The sequence below is a fragment of the Bacillus rossius genome, chromosome 6 (genome assembly GCF_032445375.1).
Source record: "Bacillus rossius redtenbacheri isolate Brsri chromosome 6, Brsri_v3, whole genome shotgun sequence".
In the NCBI taxonomy this organism is placed as follows: Eukaryota; Metazoa; Arthropoda; class Insecta; order Phasmatodea; family Bacillidae; genus Bacillus; species Bacillus rossius.
This window is the reverse complement of record NC_086334.1, coordinates 14962339-14989215: the sequence shown is the minus strand read 5'-3', so window position 1 is coordinate 14989215 and position 26877 is coordinate 14962339. Positions and strand designations below refer to the sequence as shown.

Here is a 26877-nt window from a genome sequence, read left to right as displayed (position 1 = left end):
TAATAGTTAAAGTCATTTGCAAATCGTTCTCTGAATAGATTTCCATTATTAACTGCGCACATAATAAGCATGATACGGCAAAATAAAAGTCAAAAATTTTGAATATTCGATTTGCTTTTCAATGGTTTTAAAAAAAATACTCAGTACTATCTCGAAAAACATATTTCATACAAGCAAAAATAACCATAGAATGTCAAAAGTTACAGTATATTTCTTGTAGTATTACAAACTATTGCTTGGAAACTGGATTCCAAAGAAATCTTTTGTAAAAGTACAGCTTTTTTTTTCTGTGTAGAAATACGATGTAATTTTCTATTAATATCCAACTATCTGGGTCTGAAAAGACCCTTCCTTTATCTGAGATGAATTCTTCTTGGAAATGTCTGTACATCTCCAGTTGTTTTTCAGGAGATGAGAAATGAGAACAGACAATATTGAGTTACGTTGCATCACAAGACGAATGAAAACACGAAGTTACACAATAATGAAAGTAATAATTGCTGCAAGAATAACACAGTTGCTGTAATTTCCAGCTTCATTCTCGTCGCGAGCGTTGATTCAGAAATAATTCCTGTTGGATAACAATATTGCAGAAATACTCGCCTAGTCTCTTGGCTATCAGTGTGGATTTCAGACGATTCAAAAGTTAACGCCAGTCTGTATGTTTTGACGTGTATACGAAAACAGGTTCTTGGTACGAATTAAATATCCACATGTGTAATATAATGAATTAACTATGTCATTAATTTTTTTAAATATAATCTCTCATAGACTTAAAAGGCCATTGCGTGACCACAACATTATTTTTATAAAGTAAAGGATTCCCAGGGAAAAGCTTTCTCACCACATATTTCTTCCAGATTCAGGAGAATGTAAAACATGTATTCCAAGAGTATTTTCGAAACACCACCAAACTAAATTTAACACGCAACAAAAATTATTTTTTCATTATAATAATATAGCAGAGGAATTTTCCAAAATTTACTTTCCCAGATCTCAGTTTCTTTTCTTCCTCCTAAATTTCTGAGTCATAGGGTACAGTGCTTCTCCAGTATGAATTGTTTTCACATAAGCTTTTTTGTTGAACTTTTTCTTTGTCTCTTGAGAATAGTGATAAAAGGGTTTCACAGCAAACAATGGATGTGAAGAAATAATTTTGTTTTGTTATTTATAAAAAAAAAAGCCCGGCATGCAACAACATATTTGTTTTGAAAAAAAAAAATTATATATATAATTTTTTTTTTTAGGAAAACAAATGTATCTATTAGGTACAAGCACTTTAAAAGAGACAGGTCTTACTCTCAGGACAATACTTCAGCTGAGTGGTTTGTACCTGGAGCATGAGCACTTTAAGGTTTGATTATGATCGTTTCCTTGAATAGCTGCAAGTCCCAAGGTAAACAACTGTGGTAGAGCTTGCTTCGTCCTCGTTAGCTTTGTTTTCCAACTACCAACTGACGCTTAAAGTCACGGACTTAATAAACACACTACGTGACAACTGGCGTTAATTAAAAGTTGTCAAAAGCAATTCATTACTTTTGTAAGCATTTCATTCCTTTTTTTTTTATGTTAGCGGTTACCTCGCCAGCTTGTATATCTTTGTACCTTTTTATTTTGCAGTGAAATATTCTTCTTCGTATAAGCACATCCTACATACATTGTAGTCAGCTTTCTAAAATGTTGTTGTAAATAATTGTCATTATTTATTTCCCCGTTTTTTTCACCTACCAGCCTCGTATGGTTTCAAATATTTTTAATGTGCTTTAAATTCTATTGTGTTCATTAACTCCTTAGTTTATTTTTTTCTGTGTCAATAAGTTGATTGACGGGAGAGTTTTAGAATCTTGAATATAACTCTGAAATATTCAAAACCTGAAGCATAACAATCCCGTCGCCAAGAACCTGGCTTCTGCTTCAGCTAAACTTCATCACTTTAATCAAGCACTAGACTCCAAAAGAAAGACTTCCTAAAATATTATAAATATGAAATTTATATTAGGTGTAAACTGTATTTTTTTTTCGCCTTTATTCTCGGAGAATTGCTGATCATTTTACAGTTGAAAAAGTTTATTTGTTCTTTATGTCGCATTTTTATAAATATAAATTAAGTTTTGGAATCAATGGGTTTCGATGCTACATACATTATGACCGTGGGGACCCGAGTTGGAATGATATACAATTTTATTGGAATTTATTTTAACCTGTGTCCAGCATAAAACAAATTACGTATTTGGTTTTATTAATCATTAGCAATTTAGGCGAATACCCTTTAAATTATTGCACATTTGTAATTTTGCCGCTCAATTACTAGGACGCTTACTTAATCACTTAAGCTATTCTGTAAATGGTACTGAGGCAAAAAAAAACTTTATTAGCTTTAATAAATGGGTGTGAACGACGTAGGCATAAACTGTATTGAGATTTGGATACTATGTATTCTACAATAATTGGTTTCCGTCAAACTGATAGGTTACACGCAAAGTGATTTTTTTGTCAATGTAAAAGAAATATTAATTTAAAATTGCAGATTTTTATAGATTTGTACTTTTTCATGAAAACAAATATATCACTACGTATTGTGCTCGCAGTAATAATGAGTTTCGATTCTTACCCGGGAATTTACGCTTTGTATTGTCCCAGTACCTCCAATAGTTAAAGTTATTGTTAACATTTTCCTGAATAGCTTCCCAGTATTAACTGCCCACATTAATAAAAATAACAAAACAAAATAAAATTAAATTAATTAAATATTAGATCATTCTTCCCATGATTAAAAAGAAATTATGCTTGAATGAAACTTAAAACAAAATATAAAATTATGCACCAATTTTCGTAAGACATTATCCGTATTATCTTGGAAAAAAGGAATTTCATATAATCAAAAATAACCTTAGCTAGGTATTGTGCAAAGCTACAAAATCTTTCTTGTAGTATTGCGTACTATTTCTTGGCAAATAGTTACCAAAATAACCTTTTGTAAAAGTTCAAAATATTATTTTCTGTGTAAAGAAGGTCTTTAGAGCCGATGAAAGGTGATATGGTAAGAAAACATTGGCGGGGTTGATTAATAGAGGAAACGGGAGTACCTAGCAAAAAAAAAAAAAAAAAAAACACCAACCACAGAAACGACAGCCACGTTTTTCACTTGCGAAAAATTTTATGTTCTACGCCGTCGGAAATCGAACCAGAATCACTTCGATGGGAGGCGAGTGACGTAACAATATATATTTTTATTTATGTTTGGCTCGTTGGTAATGAAAATAAAATATTTTATTTTATATCGTAAAATTTTTTCATTTGAAAATTCACTGGCCAGGTGTCAGATTTGTGACTGATCAAAAGAAATTCAAATTTAAACTCATGCTTCCACGGTTCTTGAACCCACAACCCCTTGCACAATTTTAATAGCTTTTATTGCCTCTGACTTTTCATCAAACTGTTTTTTTACTTTGGTACACGTAGACACTCCAGGACACGGTACGTACTTTTCAGGATATTTTTGATACAATATGAACGTATGTGGTTCATAGAAAAAAAAACTTTATAAAGAAAAAAATTTCAAAAACCTTTTGTGGTTGGTTTTGGAGCAATGTTCTCAATGTTAAATTTTTGAATGAATTAGGTTTAAATTTACAAATTTACGTATTAACACTGGTAGGTTTTTATCTTTGAAAGATTTGTGCAATGGGGGTGCATGACTTGATGTAAGCTTTTGGACATACGCCATTGCTTAGCAATGGTGTATGTCCAAAAGCTTACATCAAGGACTGGTAGGTTTTTTCACATGTATAAGTAATATTGTGATCATAAAAATTATCGTCAACTACTGGTATAAACATTTCATGAATAATAATATATCATGCTGGGAGTAAGGCCCGAAACTTGAGCCATAAAGCCTCGCTGTCAATTTTGTGTGGTGCCCATGAAACCACGACTACCAGCAACTGCTTCGAATGATCAAAGACGGAATACCCCCGCCGTCTCCCCTTCTCTGCTTCTGTCCAGAAAAAAAAAAGCAAGAAAAGAACATAAGAAACGAAAAACGCAAAGAGTTAAGTAACAAGTTTTTCAAATACCAGTTTGTAAATTACGCAAGACGCAAAGACGAAACGCGAGCATTGGCCAACTTTAAACTACTCGTGTTTCGGCCTGCGTTTCACTTTTTTCATATTTGAAGTTAAGTGCTCCAAAAACTTTTAAAAACGAAGGCGTTATGTATAAAGAAAGCTAAAATATTTTTAAATCATTCTTCACGTCTTTACTAGTTAATCTATCGCAAGGTGAAATAAAATTATTTTTTTATATCAAAATATTTACTTCACACTTTTTTTTATATGAGCATGAAATATCAAAAAAAGCCCGAGGGAGAAATTTCTTTTCTGCTGTTTTACAATTTCAATTTGAGCTGGTGAAGTCTTGCTTATTTCATGCTTAACAAAACACCGTAATTATCTTGCGTAGGTTGCTTGATTGCGTGTTTGTGTGTTCGTCCTTGCGTTATTTGCGTTATTTGCGTTCTTTGACTAAACTATAAACCCAGCCGTAGCCTTAACCTGTTTCTAGTTAATCATGAATCATTACCGTTCAAATATTTCAAATCTACAATGGTTTTCCCTCTTTCCAAACCACACGCTGTTTTCCCACCTCGTAGCACGAGCGTGGGAGTGAGAATGTAAGCAATGCCTTGCTTATAAAAGCGTATTTGTGCAGCGCCGTAAATTTTACATGCAAACAGAAGTCGTGGCTATTCACAGGTAATCATAAACGAACACGTACTGCACTCAGAAAACTTTCTTTGCCCCGTACCCAAAAAAAAATGTTTATTTTTGGTGCTACACTGCGTGACTGAGTTTCACTGTCACTGGATTCTAAAACAGGATAAGGAAAAAAAAATTACAAAATATTTTCATAGACATTAATTTTCTTGAGTCCAAAACGGAGCTATTTTTCTTCAAACGGTGTTACGAATTTGAAACACTTAAAATATCTGATAAGATTTTCAATATGAGAGCACTCTATTAAAATTAATAAGATTTAGACCAAGAGAATCTCTTAAGTATTCCTTGAATATGAGTGGCTTTTAAGGTAATGTAACCTAAGAACAACTTGAATGAAGCATCATTTGCTAACTATCCGAAATTTCTTTTATCAACATTAGGTGATACTACAATTGACTTTGGTCATGACGATAAGCAAAGACATTGTCACGTTGCGTATTGCCGATATTTTTACTATCACGACGGTAACGAAGTATCGGCAGAGACAATCGAAGCCCTAATGTGTTCGCGTCTGCGACACAGGCGAGAAAAAGATAACCGAGATGGTCATATCAAGGAAACGCGATGGTCTTTGTTGCCGAAATCTCCGCGCTGCGGCTGTTGTACGACGCGTCGCGCTGATAGTTTCTATCGCCAATTCGCAACGTGATTGGTGGTCGTGCCTTGTCTGTAGGAACACAAGCGCTCGTGTGGCGAGCGTCCAACACCCGGTGTGACTCATTCACGAGCATTACTTATTTATTTATTTATTTATTTATTTATTTATTAGCTAATGCCCAGAATTTTTTTTTTGTAATTTGTTTTAAGTAGGTACACATTTACAAAAATTCTCTCTCTATCTCTATATATATGATCCTCTAGAAATCTCACTATATTTCTCCCTATATAAAATCAGTCTATATATCTATGCTACTATCTACATCTCTCTATATCTATATACATCCCTCGCTCTATATCTCTATATCTTTATATTTCCCCTCTTTCAATATATATTTATATGTATATATCTCCCTCTTTCTATATCTTTATACCTCTTTATACCTATTTCTTTCTATCTAATACATCTTTATCTTAAAAAAAATTACGAATACAAAAATATTCATTTATATATAATTTTTTCCTATCTATTTTTTTATCTATCCTTTTACCTGTCACAGGTGTGACATAAATATAAACACGCGTGTATTCGAATGCAACGTTTTGTCAAAATTTATAATTAATCGGTGAGGAACTTTCGGAGAGTTAAGATTTCGAACGAACATTTACATTTTTATTTATGTAGATTTGTTTATTTACAAGCCACGGTAACCGGCTTCGCACGGGCAGATAAAGTTCCATACTTAGCCGGGTGGGTAGGTATCTTTAATAAGGGAGCTACTGCCACAGCTATGCAGCGGCTCTTACAGCAGCTTCGCGATCTGCTTGTTCGTCGCGCCTTCCCCGCATCTGAGCAGGCGATTCAGCTGCTCACTCAGTGGCGAGACGGTCTGCTTCCGTGTTCTCCCTCTGAGTGTCTCAGCAGGCGAGACAGAAAAGCAGCTTGACGCTGGGATTGAGCTTGTCTTCTCAGTTCAGTGTCTTTCATGAACTCTAGCGTTCGAGGAAGTATTTTTGCTTGCGCCTGGACTGACACCCTCGGAAGATATGAGGCTTTAAAACACTTAACAAAACACAACATTTTCTATCATCAGGAGGACTCCTACTGAGAGTATTAATAGTCCACCTCCCTTTAGATACTTTTGCCTTAGAGGTGTTTCTCGATTTGAATGCAACCATGGACCAAACAGACTTCTTTTCTTTTGGTTCTCTGGGTGGTTGGGCTGCTATGGTTAGTTGGAGATGGTGGCCAGTCAGTGGCTTCTTCCGAAGACACTCCCATCTTCGACTGGCCAAACCCACCTATAGGAAAGGAGTCTCCGACCAGCCTACAGATGCAGCCAAATCAGGAAACACCCACATCCAGGGTGGAAGCAACTAAAGGCAAGATGACTGCTGAGACTCTCAGTGGGAGATGAAGGGTGCCCCGCCGGTGAAGACTGCAACACTGAGAGAAAGGTTTGTCTGCCTCAACAAAATATTTGTTTGTATATAACGAAATATATTTTGTTAATTCAAACAAATATTTTGCATTAGGAAAGATTCTGTTGACCCAACAAAACTCAATTGTATATTTGGTTAGGGGTAACAAATTATTTTTGTTACCTACTTACCGAGTTTGGTTAAACTAACAAAATATGTTGTGTTCCGCCAAGTAAATATTTGTTTCGCCATGTATAAGCAAATATTTGTTTGATTCAAACAAACCTTTTTCTCTGTGAACGCTCAAAAAAAAAAAAAAAAAAAAAAACTTTTAAGCGAACGGTTTCGATTTTTCAGTTACGAACTATTCAAAAACACAGCTGTGGATGGGCGAAAGCCCAAGCGAGCGCTTCGGACTATACGGTCGTGTTTTTGTATTTTGCAGTCAGGCACGGTTCCAGGATAGCCACTCACGGCCCCGAAATTTTTACTCTTCATTCATTTTGGGGGGATATTTTTGTTTACGTAGATACTTAATTCATGTATTAATTTTTTTTATTATTTCCCTCAAAATCTGTATTGAAATTTTTTTATCGGTGAGTATTTTGAGACCATGAAGTTAGTTGTAAATATTCCAAAGACAATGTCTGACTCGTTTTGCTGTCGTGTTTTGTTTCCGACGGAATGACTTCCCTGCACGGCGAGCCGGCACCGTGTGCAGCTCGCGCCGGGCGGTCAGCAGCATAGAGTAAGTAAAGGGAGAGGCGCCACTCCCATAGTAATGATCGTTTGCTTAAATTTGTAAACAAAACCCTTGCGATCATACCATTTCTTTGCAACTTGACAACGAAAAAATTACAGCCAGATACAACCTGAGAAAGGTTTAGCATGTGATAGTTGGCACCGTTGTCACCTTTGTAGTCGTCATATTTTATATTTTTTCGGTAAAGGCTACTGACATTGTAAAATTGCTTTATGTTAGTCCTTATAATGGGACGTTAAACTATTTCCGCAATAGAAAAAAAAGTGTTGAAATATGGCAGATTTGAACTCTCATTCGTCAGTTTTGAGCCATGACGCCTTTACCTACAAGACCACCAATTTATCTTGCAATAGACTTAACAAGTGTATGTAGTTATATAATATTTTTCTGCACTAGTAAAGTCCAAATTAATTATACAGCCAGATTGAAACTGCTGATCGTTTAGTAATGAATTTTATTTCTGTTTATTATATTTATTTTCCATTCCATTTTTAATTTTTTTTTTTTAATTTCCAACTTTAAAAACTACAGTAGCAGCCCTAGCAGGTAATGGAGAACGAAAGGCCAACGTGCTCTAATTTTCGTTTTCGGCAATATGCCACGCAGCATCTAGTTTTCAGTGACATTTAAAAAATATATACTTTTACTTTAAAATCCCATTATTACCACGAGACAATACAAAGATGGCCGTATGTAATTATAATAACTGGATATGTAATAAACTAAAGAGATCAAAACTTGTAATTTTTTTTCCGATGTTGGTGAAACATGGTATGATCTCATTTTTAAGGATTCAGTTTGTCCTATCTACTGTCACCACCCTGGTCAGCAGGATGTCTGTGTCCCTGGTCGGCCGCCCCGCGCAAGGGCGCCGGCTCTGCGGCGAGTCGTCCTCGCGGCCATGCGCGCAGCTGGCCGCGGTCCAAGGCCGCCCGCACCTCAGGGGGGGGGAGGGGGTTAGGCCTCCAGCCTCTCCGCTGACCGCGGGGCACACGACAGCCTGGCCGACCCAGCGGAAGGATCCAGAGGTTCGCCTCGGAGGGGGCACTCTAGGATTTCAGAGTAGCCAGAGAAAAAAAAAAGTCTTATAATTACTAAATTTGTGTTTAATCTACTCACACTACACGTAACATCCAACCACCAGAGTTTATGATTCTACAAGAAATTCATTGATGATATTAAAACATTTTATTGGTTTCAGAAAATATTATTTTTTGTCGGCAATATTAATGTAGCAGACAACTGGTTTTTCGGGGGGGGGGGGGAGGGGGCACTTGCCCCTGGTGCCCCCCCCCCCCTTAGATCCGCCACTGGGCCGACCACCTAGCGGCGGGAGTATGACTCTTGACCGACGCAGCTTTTATTATGAGGATCGTGCATGAACGCCGAGAATATAAAAGCAGTAAAGACTTGACAGAACTCTATGGAGTCTGTTTTGTCGGCTATATATTTTCATCCCGGAGACCTGAATGTACAAGAATAGTCAAAACTGTTTATAGTTTCAAAAAAAAATCGCAAACTTCTTCATGAAATAGGCTTGAACCAAAAAAAAATTACAAAAATGTGTAAAAAAAAATTGGTGTAAATTATAAAAATCACACAAGATAAACCTCTTTAATAACCAAATATTAGAACGAAAAATATTTAAAGTATTTTCTTTTACAGTTGCATAATATAATATTTTAACAACTTAATATTAGCTTAAAATTATTTTTTTTTTTGTTTTGACATTTGGTTCCTATGTGAATTTAATAATTTAATTTTCATATTTGTTTATTTCTTGGTTTAAAACTTTTATTTTATGGAAAAATCTTTTATGCTTATTTTTAAACTATACACTGTATTGACTATTTCTTTACATTCGGGTACCTATCCATATTGAAGAAATCTAGCCGACAAAACAAACCCTATTGAATTACGTCAAGTGGTTCAGATTCTATTATTATTTTAGTTCTATTATTGTTGTAGTCACGTTCGTTTGCATTTTATAAACGTTGTAATTGTTTCAAGTTTAATAACGTCTAACGTCATATCAATACTTGTGTTTTATTTTTATCATATATGTAGTTCCGTCCGTGTTATGTTTTCGTGTCACGAAAAAAATATAAAAAAAATAGTGCGTGGAGTCCCTCCGCGCAGAAGAAGTGAAACTTCGTAATGTGGAAATGAAAATAGGAAGGGGTAGAAATTGATTTTTAGTGAAATAATATTATATCAAATCAAATTTAAAAAATAAATCATGAAATCATTCAACGATAAAAGCTGTTTAATTAAGCGGACGGGTTCGCCCCAAGGAGAAAATTGACGCGGCGAGACCTCGTGGACATAGAGAAATGACACACACACACACTATTTATGTGTCTATGAAACATGATTTTTTTCTGAAATTTAAATTGTAATATACAAAGAGGGTATTGAAAATTGAAACAAATATGGCGACACTATCAACTGACAGGATCTTTATTTTTTTCTTTCTCTCTACTTAGTTACTTACAATAGCAATACTTAATGGCTACCCCCTCCATTGTAGCGTTAAACGTTTAACGCAACCTTGGAAGTCGCATTAGAAGTTTCACTTCAATTAAATTAATTTTTAGTGACCGGAGAAGATTAGCTCTTTGTGTTTTCCATTCGTTACATTCTCGAATACTGTTGAAGCGGCAGACGGATGGTAAAACGTAAATACAGAATGTCCATAAAAAGAATGTTCCAATATCAATGGTATATTATAATAGTTTAATTTAGACTATTTTCAACAAATCTTACATCAAATTGCAGATAAAATGACCTAGTTTTTCTTGCAAATGTTTAATATGTGCACCTTCAGTTATACGGCACACATCCAACCCTAAAGTCCAATTCTTCCCACACTTTGGTTAACAAGTCCGGGGCAATGGAAGCAATAGCCTCTTCAATTCTGTGTTTCAAATCTCGAAAATCATTCGGTAGCAGCGGAACGTAAACACGATATTTTATAAAGCCCCAAAGTAAAAAAGGGGGTTGTCTGTAAAGTCGTTTTACGGACGATAATTTTACGTGATAACGTCATAAGAAAACATTGATCAAAAATTGCATACTTTTTAATTTTGCAAATATTATTTACATTTTTTGCAAATTTAATTTAAATAATTTGTTTAAATATAATCACGAACACTTAGTTATAAAGCCCGCCTTAACCTGTTTGATATTATAGAAGATTTTCTCGCACGGTGGTTGGCCGGTTCTTGCACGCTCGGCTCAGGCGGAACGTGACAGTGAGTCATGCTTTTTCGTGCGTGCAGCCGGCGTTCATAGATTTATAAGACGTTATAACGTCAAAAAAAAATCACCCCACGTTATGTCAGCGAAAAATTAACTCTGTCGTCTCGACCATTACGACCAATCCAACGGTCAGGAACTTCGACGTTCAACCACTCCCGTACAAAGATATTCCAATGGGGAGGGGCTTCATCCTGTTGCAAAAAAAAGTTTACAGGTTCACCCTCTACTAATTACACTCAGGAGTCACAGTTTTTTCGTAGGTGGCGCTGCGAGCGAGAAAACAACAAAGCAGTATACTCGCGCATGCTTGAGTTGCTCTTAAATTGTGACCTTGAACGCTCATAGTTGATACTAGTAAAAATTCATATCTAGGTCATACTTTCATGAACATGCTGTATCTTGCGCTGCCGTGGTCCTTTTTACGATTTCTGCGTTCCCGCGCCATTGTTGGAACGGGCCTCAATGAACACCGAACCAGGGCCGGCGCGTCCATATAGGCGAACTAGGCAACCGCCTAGGACGCCAAGTAGCTGGGGGCGGCGCAGCACGACACATAACAGCTGATATAATATATGTTTAATGATTATTGAAACTATATGAAAATGGATTTTTGTAACAGTTTGGAATGTTTGTATTGATATAAGTAATTATTTAAAGTCCACGGTGACCTGTTTATGATTTGTAATAAGTAAAAAAAAAAAAAACACAACCCTGCTTACATTTGATTGTTGACAAAATCTTAGGCTTACGTGATGTATTTTGAGGCAAGGAAATTTATTTTTTGGGTGTCCGGCCGCGGGGGCGGGGGGGGGGGGGGGGGGAGAGAGAGAGAGGCATTAAGTTTTAACGCCTAGGGCGCCAATTTACCTTGCACCGGCCCTTCACCGAACCCTTCTGATGCCATTGTCGTCGCCCGTCGCCCGTGGTACTCACCAGCCACTCGGCGTCGAAGCTGACGTCTAGGAGTCCCATGGCGGCGTCCACTCCGGGCGGGCGTCGGCGGGCTTCTGTGGTCGAGGGCTCTTCGCCGCCGCGGAGGAGGTGGTGCACGTGGCGGTAGAAGGGGGGAAGGGGTCCGCGCTGCGTTCAGCTCGCCTGGACAACTGGAGTCAGCGCCAACTGGCTTTGTAGCCCGACCCTGATGCATGGCTCAGCGCGCGCGCGGGGGGGGAAACCCTACAGCCGGTGTTTCAAGTGAAGTCTCACTCACGTCAGCTTCGCCGCGTCTGGACGGTTCCGCAATAGAAGCTTTTGCACACAGCGATGATGTTCCGTCAACGAAGCACACAAACGCAACGTGTCTCTCGTTTTTGTTTGCTAGCGAAACTGCGTGGGTGTGTTTCCAGGGCGCATCCGGCTCGAAACTTGAAGGGAAGTGGGGAAGGAGGAATTTTTTTTCTTTGAATCCAGCATCTTTATTGTGGGTGGGAGATTTGGATCTTATGATTTATCCAACCAACACGCATAGTATCTAATGCTTAATTGGTTTCTTCCAAAGTGTTCGAATAAAAACAAACAATCTGTTAGTTAATAAATTTGATTTTTTTTTTTAATTTTTTTCTCCCCTTTTTTTACATCGTAGAAAGGTAGGACATATGCCCCCCTTCTTTTCCAAACTTGGATATGCCCTTGCTGTTATTTTGAAAATTTATTTGACCAGCGCCTTTTTTACGATTTTATCGCCATCCAGACGAGGCGAATTGTAATACCTATCATCGAATATTGTAATATGCTGCCAGATAGCAGCGATTTCGTGGCTACCTGGATTACACTAACGTAAAAAAATGAATAAAAAAGGTTGAATATACTTGGGATTGTTATAATATTACTGGATGGTGTGTGCGAACATATTTTAACTTGTGCGCAGTTTCAGTCAGCCGCACGCTGTGATTTCTCGCACGTCGGGTACGCCCTGAACTTCGAACATCCAGATATGGCTCAATATCACACTTTTAATCAACACTGCATACTCTTCCTCGATAATACTTTATTTCAGTCAGTAAATACCATCCCAAATATAAACACATAACTTAAAACATAAACACAACCAGAATTCGTTCCACAAATAACCTCCCGAAAACTTTTCTTTTTTCCCGATGACCGGGTGTTAAACTTCACAAAAAACGCATGGACTCAAGGACAAAACGAACTAAAAAAAAAACAACAACACGGTCGTTTATAAAGCACGCACTTCGCAAGACGTTACCAACACTAGAACTTTAAATTGCAAAAACATAGACAATTGCTTTTTAAATTAATGTTTAGCTCTTAAATTTAACAAGTGAAAAATATATGTATGTAATAATATTATGTCTAAAATTATAAAAGCAAGCTGAAACTAAACAATTTTGTAAATTTTCTAATTGTTGTTTTATATTTAAGTTGTGCGTAATTTATAAACGGGTAACCTAAAACGTGATTATTTAACATCATGCATCAAGTGTTTATTGTAAAGTTTGTAAACCTGGTCTAAGACCTGGTGTGTAAAAGACGAAAGTACGCATGACCAAAATGTTTAACAACCGCTTTACAGAGTAAAATTTATAAATTACGAAACAACGCAACGCAAGTATTGTTCGATTGCGGTTCGAGTCTTCTTAATTCCTTTAAAGACCCGGATGCTATGAGCATAAAAAGCTCACGATGTTCTTTTTATTATATACGTAATTTATAGACATGTTAAACTTTCGAACGGTAAATAATAACGGTTTTAAATCAAAATTTTTACTGTTTCTATTGTTTTCATGAAAGAATATTAATCGTCAAAAGATTCCTGGGGAAGAATTTCAAGTTGTAGGGTTGGTGTCTTGAGACTTGCGTGTTTTTAAAGTGACCGTAAGTTTCCTATCTTATTCTGCGTGTGAAGTTTCCTTGCGTTGTTTCCAAAGCAGGCCTGAAAGCTGGGCGCTATTGGCTATCAGGCCCCGCGCGTAACGACCTCCACGCGCACGCTGACGTCACAAGCCCGGAGACAATGACCTGGTTGGGAGACAGGCAAAGGTCACGTGAAGGGCGGCCAGTCGATTAGTTAGCTTTGAATCGACGAATTAATTTATATAACTCCGGCGTCCAATCACTTGCATCACCAGCAATACGTCACTTTCGAATTTTTACTTTACATGGCATTCAATTTTCAACTTTACGTAAAGCAAATTAAAAAAGCTGGATTGTAAACGGGACTAGTCATATTGTCAAGATATCTTATAAAAAATCTAAATGGCTTTGTTTTTCAGACAATACTAAAATAAATAAAAAAGTGTTTCAAAATTATGAACATTTGTAACAAAATTTAAAAACTACTTTTTTTATATAAAATAATGGAGTTTTAATAAAAATGGATGCCTGTTTTAAATTGATAATTGTCGGTACACCTTTATCCTTTGTTAAACCAATTATTTTTACCACACGTATTTTTGAGGATAATATGTTATTATAGCCAGGCAGTTATAGATGCCATCAATCACTAAGACAGAGTTGATAAAACCATATTGAAAGTTATTATAAACGTATTAGACCTACATAGCAAAACTATTTGAGTTATAAAATTTATATTATAGGGACCAAAATGATGTTTTAAGCCCTTATACCATTATTCAAACTTTTGTTAAATGTTTTATTAAAACGGTTTTTCTTAAAACTTTATAAATTAAATCTAAAAATAATTATTTGAGATATAAATGACCACTTCTGTGGATGAATAGAGTGAATAGACTAAAAGGGTTTTAAATAAATAGGTAGGTACGTGTATTTATGTACGCGAGTTATAAAGTATACTTACTTTGTGTAATAAAAAACTAACTATAATTAATATAAATAAAATAATAAATTACTGGAGTTAGATCATTATAAACACGTTTGGTAAAGAATAAATTCAATCAAACTAAAAAATAATAATTACTAAGTATTAAATAATATCTATTATAAACACATGTATAAAATTAATCATTTAATTTAGTAAAATAACCAAAATAGATTTTATTTATTTAAAAAAATTATAATAATATTTTTAGTTATTTAAATAATAATGTAATAATTAATAATTCAAAAATATATACGGGAGTATAACCTCACTTATATAAACACAATTGAAAATACTCTTAAAAAGGTTTATAAACACAATTTCTATCATTAATATAAACAATAAATAATTTTTTTTCCAGATATGGACCAGTTTTCAATATAAATCAGCAAAGTATAAGATTTGATAGCACATGTATAATTTTTATTTGTATGTGGCCTTTTTGCCATCATATGAAAATTTCGTTTTATGGAACGCGCGCATCGTAAAAATTCACTCTCAGAGTTTTTTTTTCATAACACGCCTACAGAATTATAACATTAATAAAAATATATTGTTTGGAATTTATAAAGTAAATAATAATATTAAAAAAATTGTTGTCTGTAAAGTCGGTTTACGGACGATAGTTTAACGTGACAACGTCATAACAAAACATTGATGAAATAATGAGTACATACTTTTATGAATAAAATTGAATCATTTTTATTGAAATATCACTATTTTGTATGGATACAAAGAAGGAGTGAAATTAAATCTACAATTTAATTGATAAATTTACTTTTATTTGCACTCATTAATTCAAATATGTTTATTACTTTAACGAAGAGATTATTTTAACTATAACTTTTATACATATGTTTGCTATTTAACATCTTCCAATCTGTGTTATTCTGTTAAGGATAGGACGATGATAGGAAAAGAAGGAAACGAATGGGAGTGTTTAAAGTTTAATGTGCCTCGAAAAAGTAAAATCGATGGTTGTGTTCCAATCGAGTGGAAGAGAGATAGATGCGGCGCAAGCGTACAATGAGCGTAACGGGACAAATCGTAACGGGACAACGCGTAACGGGACACTTTTTCGTGCGTGCAGCCGGCGTTCATCGATTTATTAGACGCTGTCACGTCACGTCCAATTCTCCCCAAACCCCGCTGGCCTTTGTGAGTTATAATTTCCAATGCTCAGAGTACAAATGTGGAGGTACGGTGTGGAAGTCTGCGCACATTGAAACTGCAGAACACGACTGGCTGCTCTCAAGGTGACCCGCGACGTAATGAAAGAAAAAAAGTAGTTTAACAAACTTCCGTCACCAACCCAGCGTGACTAAAGTTCCACTCTTCGTCTCGTTTATTTCATGCACGTATGTGAATGCATAATTGAAAGTGGACAATTATTTTTTTATTATTATTTCTGGTTTACGTATAGTTCAAGGTAACAAAGCACTTATGTTCTGAGTATTGTGCGAATAAAATCGATGCTGATGGAGAATACCCAATGACATAATATTTGCGTTCTTCACAGAAATATGAATTGAATTAATTTTACTTATTCGTTAGTAAATTTTCTAGTCCATTCATATTTAAGAACTTTACTAATTTAATAATTGGTTTGACTATTTAACTGGCTGATTCAATGTACTCTGAAAAATTACAGAACCACGTTTCTGTATACCTTTGCAGACCATACTCAAGACAAATAAAACACGGGCTCTAGTGGTGTATTATTCATGCATCACTTCCGACGTGATAAAACGGCTGTGATATGACTGATGGATATTCTCGAGTCGTTCCTATAGTGTATATCAAAAATTGTCTCAACAAAAGTTTTAAAAAATTTTTTATAAAATTTTCAAAAAAATTTGAATGTATTTAATAGTGTGAATATTAAGGGAATTATGAATTTGTCTTTCAACTCCTGTTTTTTTTCCACCCCTTGCAATAAAAGTTAGTCGTAAGAAAAAATTATTTCGAACGAAACTTGTAAATGATATTTTCAATTTTTAGAATAAATAAGAACTGATTTAATAGTGTATATGGTATGGATTTTATTATTTAAAAAAAATACATATACCCCTGTTTTTTTAAACCTCTTGCAGCAATGTTTCAACTTATCAAAAATTGTTTTGACAAAAGTTTTAGATAAAAATTATAAGATTTACATTCAGTTCGAACGGATTTGATTGTGTCTCTGCTAATGGAGCTATATGAATTATTTTGTTCTCCAATATTTTGTACCCCTTGCAGTTATGGTTGGTTTTATCAAAAGTTTTAGATAAAAGTTGTTGATGTATTACTCATACGAGTTATAATATGTTCAACCGGAAGCGATATTCATCATACTATGGGAATTATAGTGATTTTTTTCGAAAAACCTTCTTTATTTTTATTCCGTTTGGTTGTATTTTGCCCATTAACGACCTCGACCGAGATTTTCTATTACTAGATATTATGCATCAGTTAGGAAGCGGTTCGTGAAAAATTATGGCAGCTATTGTATCCATAAAAATATGATAAATTATATATAAACTATTGTATCCATAAAAATGTGATATATTATACATAAGTTTTTGTTTTGACGATGGTTTTGGGGTCTATGGACCATGAAATAAAAAACTATATAAAAAAATTTCCGGAAGTCGCACCATGGCAAAAGCTACAATAGGTAGTATTTCTTCTAAGTCTACCTTAAAAACACCGTGAAATGATTATCTTTAGAAATGAGTCTTAGGCCCGTGCCATTATGCAGTCTTCGATTAGTTACATAAGGTGTAGTTACTTTTGAAAATAGGTCAAAATTTATTTCTTATAAATATCCTTTGTGAAATAAAGGAGGTTTAAAAATATATTATTTGTTATTTTAATAAATCTTTACTTTATTTACTAGTCCCAATTGCATTTGTAACGATTCAGTATTTTACCCAATAAATACTGAACTTAACTCTGGTGAAAGTAAATTTTATTTGAGAAATTGATATTCACAGTGTTTTCAAACGTATTAATTTAGCTGTTAAAAAAACATTATACCTTACCTCGTATCTTAGCCAATGAAAAAATCCCTTAAAATAATATTTTAACTAGAAAATAATTCATGCTCTGTTAAAAAATTGAATTAGAACAAAAACATGTTGGAAACGCGGAGGATGCCAGAAAATGGTTTTACTTTAAGAGTATTACAAAAGTCACTTTTTAGATTCTGAGTTAAATAGAAAATTTTGAACGATTTTCCTTCCGAAATTTGTTACTACGGATTATCCAATGGGTCGTTGGTACTATACAACCGTTCTTGATGAACATCGAACTGTTAGTTATACACATTAGAGTGAATGCATCATGCAACTTGTCTAGACTTGACTATCAAAAGTAGCACCAATCGTCTACGAATCCTTCTGCCGCTGTTCTGTAAACAGTGGTACTAATTCCGAGCACTTTAAATCTGAGAGATTTACATGACAAAGGCTTTACTGACTCAAAAAATATATACAGGTGCGACTCACTCACTGGTCCATAAAGATGGTACCCACTCCCAGATGAGCTATAAACTTGAAATTTCGGAAGCCAAAAAGTTAAGAAATTGAAAACTTTTAAATTTCAACCACTTAAAAACCATTCTAAATTTAAGTACCTTTAAAGTCGGTGCAGATCTCCACCATCGTATTGTAACTGGCTGATTGTGAAGGCACATTTTGCGGTACGAGACATGGTGAACATCGAGGGTCGCGCAGATTATCGCAGGAAGAAGGTAGAGCCGTTACTGACCTCGAGTAGTTGTCTTGAAGATATGTCAGCTGCGTGTTTGTTTTATAAATGCATTTTTTATTGTGCTCCAAAAAGTTGAATATTTTAAACAGGCGTGCAATTCATCAACACTGTTGTTGAGGTATAACTGGAAGAGTTTGCCTGAAGTCACCGTATAGTAACACCAATGCTCCACCAAATTCAACCGGATTATTCCTAAAGGTATTTCAATGAATCGGCTAATGCTTCCGATAGTTTCTTATGAGCCATTGTAAACTCATCCTATACAATGATTTGCAAGCCTGAAGGAACTTTCCCATCCCTGATATTTTTGAAATGTTGCATGGTGGGTTTCCTGTTAATTGCATGTTTAGGAACCGGCGAATAGCTGAACACGTCGTTTTACGGATTTTAATTTTAATTGGAAGCTTTGTACAGGTTAAATGCTTAGCAGTTACTTGTAATTTTAATTTTACCGCAATTGTCAGTTAAAATTTGGAGTATTGAGAATGCGGATTCAAAAAAAAATCGGTACCACCATTAGAAAGCATGTTTTAATGTAAATTGCGTTTTTAAAATCAGGAATATTCGGTTTCTATACATTTTAATCTTCAAGCAGGTGTCATTATTTTAAATGTGATTTTTGAGATACAGAAGCTAATTCTTTTTAATGTAATTAAAATTTCAACTTTAATTCCTGGTATTGCAGCTTGCCATTTCTTTTTAAACCGGGTCCTTAAAATACGTAAAAAAACGGGGAAAAAAATGACAGTTTTGAGCCAGAACCTTCATTACAGATAGGCGCAATACAATACCGAGCCATTCTCACACACCACTTCAGCTTAACTGCCAAATGAGGAAAACCTTTAAGGCATTGGTACAAATGAGGCATTTACCAAGCAGAAAAAAAAAATAGTAATCTGGGAAAAACATTTCCAAAATTATGACGGAATTAGGAACAATATCATAGTAGGTACATATGATACGTCCATCTAACACAATGTGAATAATGGGCTCTACTACTAGCGCGGACGAGACACACCAAAGCAAAGGATTGGAATTTGCCAGAACCATCTCTCTGGCCGTGCCTCGGGGGAAGCCTTCATTTCACAGACGAGAGAGCCACACCCGAAGTTCCCGAAGTTCATGCTAGGAAACCGTTTACATGATTTCACAGTATATTTAATGTAGCTATCCTAACCAAATCAACCGTCCACAATGTTTTTAAGTATTTATAATGTAGCTAACCTAACCTAATTGACCATTAGTTATCATGAGTTACAATGAACAAAATAAAAAAAAACCGAAGATGCACGATCGGGCGTTTGGATCTCTCGTCTGTGAAAAGAAGGCTTCCCGTGCCTCGGACGAGTCGAGAATAACGCGTCAGCGAGGGGCGCACTCACCTCCTCCGGCGTCCTCCGCGCAGCGCTCCGAGCGGTCGCTTTCGAAACTAGAAGCATTCTGGCGGTCCGCTCCGCGCGCATTGCGAAACTGATAACCCCTCTCCTTGCCGTGGTTCACAGGGCAGCTGCGTGACCGCTGACCCTTCGCTCACAGCTCACATACCATCTTCCCGTACCTAATTTAATTATTTATTTTGATAGTAATTAAATTCTTGTTAGTTGTTTTTTGAGGTGCTGCTAAATATTAACTATGTAGTTTCTTTTTAAACAAGTTTATGTTTAAGTATAGTAAGTTTATCAATCTTATTCGGAAAAAAAATTCTTATGCAAGCAAAGAAAAAAAGTTTTTTTTTATTCTATTTCTTAAGAATGCAAATAAATTTTTAATGTCTTAAAAATGAGTTTTTCTATTTCGACATATTTAGCAGTTGGTTAGTTCTTATCGCTTTTAAGATCATTTTACTACTATTATTGTTGTTGTATGAGCCTTTCCAATTAAAATAGCGAATTCAAAATGCATTATACTACTGCCTAACGAGGTGTATAAAACTAAACAGTCTGCTAAAAAATCTTTGTATACAACATTTTTCAATCGAAATCACTTAAAATGATAACAGTACATAACTTACAAAATATACAAACATATTCACCTAAGATGATGATGATGATGATGAGTCGTTTTACCCATTACTGGGTGTCGTGAGCACAGGCGACGCTACAGTGATGTCAATCGTGATGCCTTTATGCTTGTTAAGGCAGAATGATTCTACTGTGGTTTTCTGTTGCCTCCCTTGAGATGAAAGTGAGAGGGACATCACATACACTCAGTCCTGAACCCAGGGAGAAGGTTTGAGAGATCCCCTCCCTCCCCAGCCGGGAATCTAACCGGGTACTTTGGCCCAACAGCTAGACACGTTCGCCATTAGACCAAAGTTGGCGGACTTTCCCCTAAGATTTTTATTTATAAATATTCTTTTAGCAGGATGTTTCTATTCGTGGTGATGTTCTAATTTACAATGTTTTCTGCAAATAAATTACGAGGAAATTTCTCTTTCGTTATATCGCCCATCCCAACTGGCCTAAAGCTACTGTTTTCACATAATATAGGTTTCAACTGTGGTAACTGCATTGACGAAACCGGCATCATGCTTGTAAAACTGCCAAATGGTTTTATATGAAAACATGTTTAGTTACTATTTAGTTACCTACAAGTGCATCACAACAATTACGTACAGCCATGGGCGCATCCACGAGGAAAAGAGGGAAGGTGAGTTTGCTGCTCCCATTGCGAAGTAGAAGAAAATTAACAAAACAATGAGAAAGGCCCTGAAGTTAGAGAATAATTGTAAAAAGTGCTCACACACTATTGTTCAAAAAGTTCCTTTACTAATCTGATTATCATTCTTGTGTTATTGCTTATTATAGTATAGCCCCATGGACCCTCCACTCCCATGAATGAGGTTGATTTCCGAAAGATGCGCCCCCTCCCCCCTTTCTATTTCCATCTTTTGGAATCCGAAAAATTCCCCCACCTCTTCCGTTTTTATCTAGATACGCCCTTGCGTACAGAAATTTGTTGCATAATGGTTCGTAAGCGGTAGTTGAAGGGGGTAAGTTAGGTACTAACAAACGCCATTTTAAATTCAAAATGTTTAAACAAAAGAAGAAAAAAAAAAAGGTTATTTAATACTGTAAGGGCCAATTTCACCACCATCGTTTAAGATTTTAAACAAAGCTGAACAACTCTTAAGCATCGTTTAATAGCGAACTGCATTGCACCAAATATTTACTTTCGTTAGGATATACAACCATTGTTTGACTTTAAACACATGATATCGGTCGTTTAACTTCTTAAAAGAAGTTTAGCACACACCAAAATGGTCGCACAAAGTGTCAGACGAAAATACGACACATAGAAAATTAAAATTTTTAAGCAAAAAAAAGTTAAATATGATGGCGATGATAATGACTTAAATACGTGTTCTTTTTTAACTAAATAAAAAATGTGCTAAAGGAAAATAAACTTCTTCTTTTGTTTCCAACAAACAAATACCGCATACATATTTTTTTATATTTTGATTTTATGTGATAGTTTTAAAATAAACAAGTTCATATTACATTTTTTAATTATATGTGTGTATGTATGTATGCTTGATACTAACCCGAACCGTTAAGAGACCAACGTCCCCAGGTACCTTTCTATATATTCCACAAAGGTTAATACAAAATGCATGGATATCTTTATGGGTTGAATATCTGGTTCATCTCTACTAACATATTTAATTACTATGAATGAAAAGCCTCATATTTATTGAAACATGATTTCACATATTAACCTAAGCAAGAAAGTTCAAAAGGCCAAAAATGTATATATTTTTATATTAATTATAAATTCCATATAAATTATGCATGCACATTTAAATACATCGTTAAGAAATTTTCATACATTTATTACATCTAGGTGTACGATTTTATTTAACAGATATAACCTAACCCAATATAAACATTTGATGTGCCTAAAAAAACTTGTTTTTAAAGTTAATATAACAAATATTTAAGTAATTAAAATATACATATTTCTTTTTTTTAAACAATATTTGTTTACAATCTTAACCTGATATGTCCCAGAAACGAAATAAAAAATGGCTACTGCTTGTAATTGAATTATAATAAATTTTAATAAAGCTGAACTTTGCTTAACTATCTGAAGTTAGGAAACCATAAAATGTTTTTGGTGAATTGAAAAAGATAATCAGATGATAAAAAAGGTTATGTAATTTTAAAATACTCTTAGTTAAACATCTGTTAACGACAGTGTAGTGAAATTGGCCTTGAATGTGCTTTCATTAAAGCACATTATATTACTTATTGGACTGCGTGAGTTTTCAAAGTACCTGGCTACCACAAATAGTTTATTTTGTAAAGTCTTTGGTGTTTAGTATTGATTTAATTTTTGAGTATAAATTCAATTATTCTGACAATAGACTGTAAGTTTTAGTTCTCGGAATTATTTTAATGTGTGCTCTCTGGCTTAACAAGTCAAATTATCTATAGTAAACAATATAAAAAATAATGGCAAAAATTTGTTGAAACCAATATGGCGTCTCAAGGTTGCTATCTTACTCCTGTTAATATTGGCGATTCTGTAATATATATATATATATATAATATACTCTTCCTTATATACATATACAGAAATCAAATATGTCCAAACAGTTGAAACATTTTATTTTATTAGAAAATGAAAAAATTTAATGACTCTTCTGATAATAAATAAAACGCCGATAAGATAATTACATGCTCGAAAACTCGTAAATGTTTATTTTATTCAATATCTTACGTAATTATGTAATTTAACTGTTTCCGACATATTTTGCGATAAATATTAAAATTAAAATGTAAAAATAAATATAACTGCGTATTAAACCCGTGCCCGCATTTTATTACGCCATGCATATTACCACAAAACTACAACGCTAATTTAACAATTAATGAAAAAAAATTAGTTAAATATATGTCCGTTAGATTAAAACCTGAACTGACAATTAAGTATTCAAACTCTACCAAGCTTCCAAATAAATTTAAAACCTTAAACTTTAAACGACGTTTAAAACGAAACAGTTTTTTTAATATACCTATTTTTATATAAAACTCCCATTTAATCCTATGTTAATAATAAGGGGACACATATTTCTAGCGCCATTAGTTCGTAGACCACCGCGAGCTTCACTAAGTCGACGAGAAACACCAAGGTAAGGTTAATTCTACTACAGGTTGGGAAGATCAATGTTATAAGTTTGGCACACTATTTGGTTTCTCCGCCAGGTAGCAGTAGTGTTCCATGAGGGGGTCATTTTCATCTGTTTCAATGCATTTAAATGGGCCGTTTGCATTTTTCAAAGTGAAATAACAATATGTGTAAAACTTCTCAGTTCGTTTTGAATTTAAAATTAGGATAGCTTAACTTTCATCTTTAAGTAGTTTTTAATTTAGTTTTTCAATATGCCTAAGTGTTGTTTTGTGCCCGGTTGCAAAACTGGATGTAGTAGAGAAAGTACGACGCAAGCATTAACGTATTTAAGGCTCCTGCAGACGAAAAAAAAAGAGAATTATGGAACAGAAGGATCCCAAGGAGTGATAGAGATTTGAGGAAAACTGATAATGTATGTGAAATAAATTTCGAGGTTCGTGAAAATAAATTGTTTATCCTAACCAATTCCATCCCGACTTCCAGCTTGATAGTCACGTTAGGCTCTGTAGTAGGATGAGTTCGTTTGTATCAAACCAGATATAAAAATGGTATTACAACATGCATTATGATCTTTTTGTTTATGTTAAGGTTCGTGTTCGCTTCTGTATAATTAAAAAAAAAACTTCAGGTTACATCTTATGTATGCCAATAACCCCAAAATTTAAAAAAAAAAAATTGGCATTCATATTTTCAGTACGTTTTGGGCTGTTGATAATTGTAATAGGTACTTTAAATATAAAATTTGCTCTTGGAAAATTTGAATAAAATTATTTATATTTTATCGAAAATCATTTAAGTAGTGTAATTTTTTCAAATAGCCTTTTAGTTTGCCATAATACTACTTACCACTAAGTAATATTTCTTTTGTTGCAATTTTCATTCAGGTTATCATTTTGCTCAAGGATTCCAATCTGTTGACTATATTTAACACATTTTTTTTAGATAACCAATTAAATCAAAATATTCTAATTGAAAAAGTTTTCACCAGAACTACATGTGTGTTAATTTAAATTTAAATGCAATTGCGCTTACTAGAGAAAGTTAACAGCACTTTGAAACTTTGTTGGCATTAATAACAATTCAATCTAAATTGTTGCTCAATCTTCCAGTAGACACAACACAGAGAACACACACTGTGCATTAAGGAACATAAAAAAACACATTGTGGAAGCCAGATGTCCTAAGATGATATATTTATAGACCTGTACAATTTCCTTTCACAACTAGGAAAATCTAAACGCACGTGACTTAGTACACAAGATCCTCAGTTTAATATAAAGTAGGAAAAATATATTTAACGAGTTAGGTTATATAAAGTAATTGAAGGGTAGAGGGGCTGGGGAAATCCGGGAGATAGGCTGTCCCGAGGGGTGTACAGAGGGAGGAGGGATCACCAGTGCAAGACCCAGAGGGAGTGGAGACGAACTGAACCAGGAAAGCAGGTGTTTCTGGTGAGGACAGGGCGAGAGTGGAATGGGCTTGAGGGAAGGGTACTGAATGGGAGAGGGACGGACTTCAGAAATTGGTAGAGCTAGAGGGGAGCTCCTTACCAACGGGTGTAAGCCCAACCACAAGTGTATAAAGATAATAATTTACTTTCCAACTGCCCTGAGTTCGCTCCAACCAACTGAAAAATATATCAATGCGTGCTGTAGGTACATTATTTAATATTTAAATTCATTTGAAGTCAATGACTATTTGAAGCTCATTCAAAATCCCTTTATTACCTTAATTGCATTTTGATTTTAAATATTATATTGGTTTAAATAAATTCATGCAAAAAATATTGATGAACAAAAAGCACAATTGATTTAAAAAAAAACATATGTGTGTGTGTGTGTGTGAATGAATGAAGTGATTTAAGTGTTCCAAACTTACAATACAAAATGAGATAACTATTTAATTCTTGTTAGGGTTGACTGTAATGTTACTCAACATTTTTATTTTTATACTTATATTTGAATACAACAAATGAGGGCTTATTATTGTGGATTGGGTTGAAAATGAGAAAATCCATTAACAACCACTTAGCTCGAACAATAATGTGCTCAAATTCAACTATGCACAGTTTTTAAAGAGCACAAATTGTTACAGGACATGAAGTGGCATGTGGCATACATGTTGAACACAGCTGTTATTACAGCGGTAATCTGTCAAGTAATTAGCAACTATGTATACACATTTCAGGAACAAATGATATTAAGAAATTATGTTCACGAAGTTCAAGGTGAAACCATCAAGATACCAAGAGGTAAAGTAACTTTAACAAAATCTGCAGTGCCAACTATTTATCCAAACTTTCCTTCATACTTGACACAGCGCAAGCCATACAGAAGAAAACTAGAGATGAGTGTAAGTTCATTTTTGAATCAAATACAATACTTGCTGCAGTTACGACCATTTAAATTTAAAATTTCAAAGTAACCAAAATCGCACTTAAAACAATTTACAGTTGCTGATGGCATTTTTACTTTTAATGAAAAATTTTTACCATACAGTAGTAAAGTGGTTTTTAAGATAATTACTTGATTTTATTCTACAGCATAGCATAGCTGTGAATTTTGTGTGTGCATTATGATAGTTTTTTTGCATTAAGTCCTACAAAATATTTTTTTTTCTTCATGGCAGGGGAAATTAACTTGCCTTTTTTTTTATCCGCAATTTTTTGGCTCTTCAGGAACATTGGATCTGCTGTAAAACAATTATGGCAGAAAAGTGCTCTATTTGCAGGGCAGGCATCACATGATATTTTATTTCATATCTTTTAAGTAAAACATAAAATTGAAAGAAATACATTTAAGTTTTATTATTAAAGGTATAGAATTGAGAATCGTAACATGAAATTCAGTTAATTTATGTTCACTTAAAGACTTGACTATAATTGTCTGTTTAAAATTACCTTATTGCAGTATAATTTGCAATGTTTATTAAAACTTGGGCACCAGCACAATTCAGAAGAAAAAAATTAAAAAAAAAAAAGATGAAATATAACACATTACAGATGAAATTCTTTTAAATATTTTGAATGTATTACAATAGGAATAATAATTTTCAAAGTATTTGCTTTTCAATAAAACAAAACCTATGTGAGTTAATTTAATCACTGTTAAGTAAAGCTTTAAGGGAATTTTAATTTCAATCTGAAAAATTCCTTTACACTGGGCTTAGAAAATCCTATTTTATCACACAATGGTTTACAAAGAACGGCCCCAAATTAAAAATATAAACATGTGCAGCCAAAAAATTTCCAGAAAATGAGTGTTACTCTCATGAAGCAGGTAACTACAAATTGCTGTACAAATTATGTAATTTCCATAATGCAGTTATTCATAATAAAAGTTACACACATCAAAATTTAAGCGATAATG

The 26877-nt window shown here is 34.4% G+C and overlaps 1 protein-coding gene across 1 annotated transcript in view; it reads right to left on the bottom strand.

Moving 5' to 3' along the window:
- Window positions 1-19802, bottom strand: part of LOC134532692 (cytochrome b5-related protein-like) — a 38388-nt gene extending 18586 nt beyond the window's left edge. The window contains exons 1-2 of the mRNA XM_063369399.1: window positions 19759-19802; window positions 11755-11924 (exon numbers count right to left, since the gene is read on the bottom strand). Coding sequence (XP_063225469.1) covers window positions 11755-11793 — 39 coding nt within the window. The 5' untranslated portion in view covers window positions 11794-11924; window positions 19759-19802. The remainder of the gene's footprint in view (window positions 1-11754; window positions 11925-19758) is intronic.
- Window positions 19803-26877: the final 7075 nt, after the last annotated feature.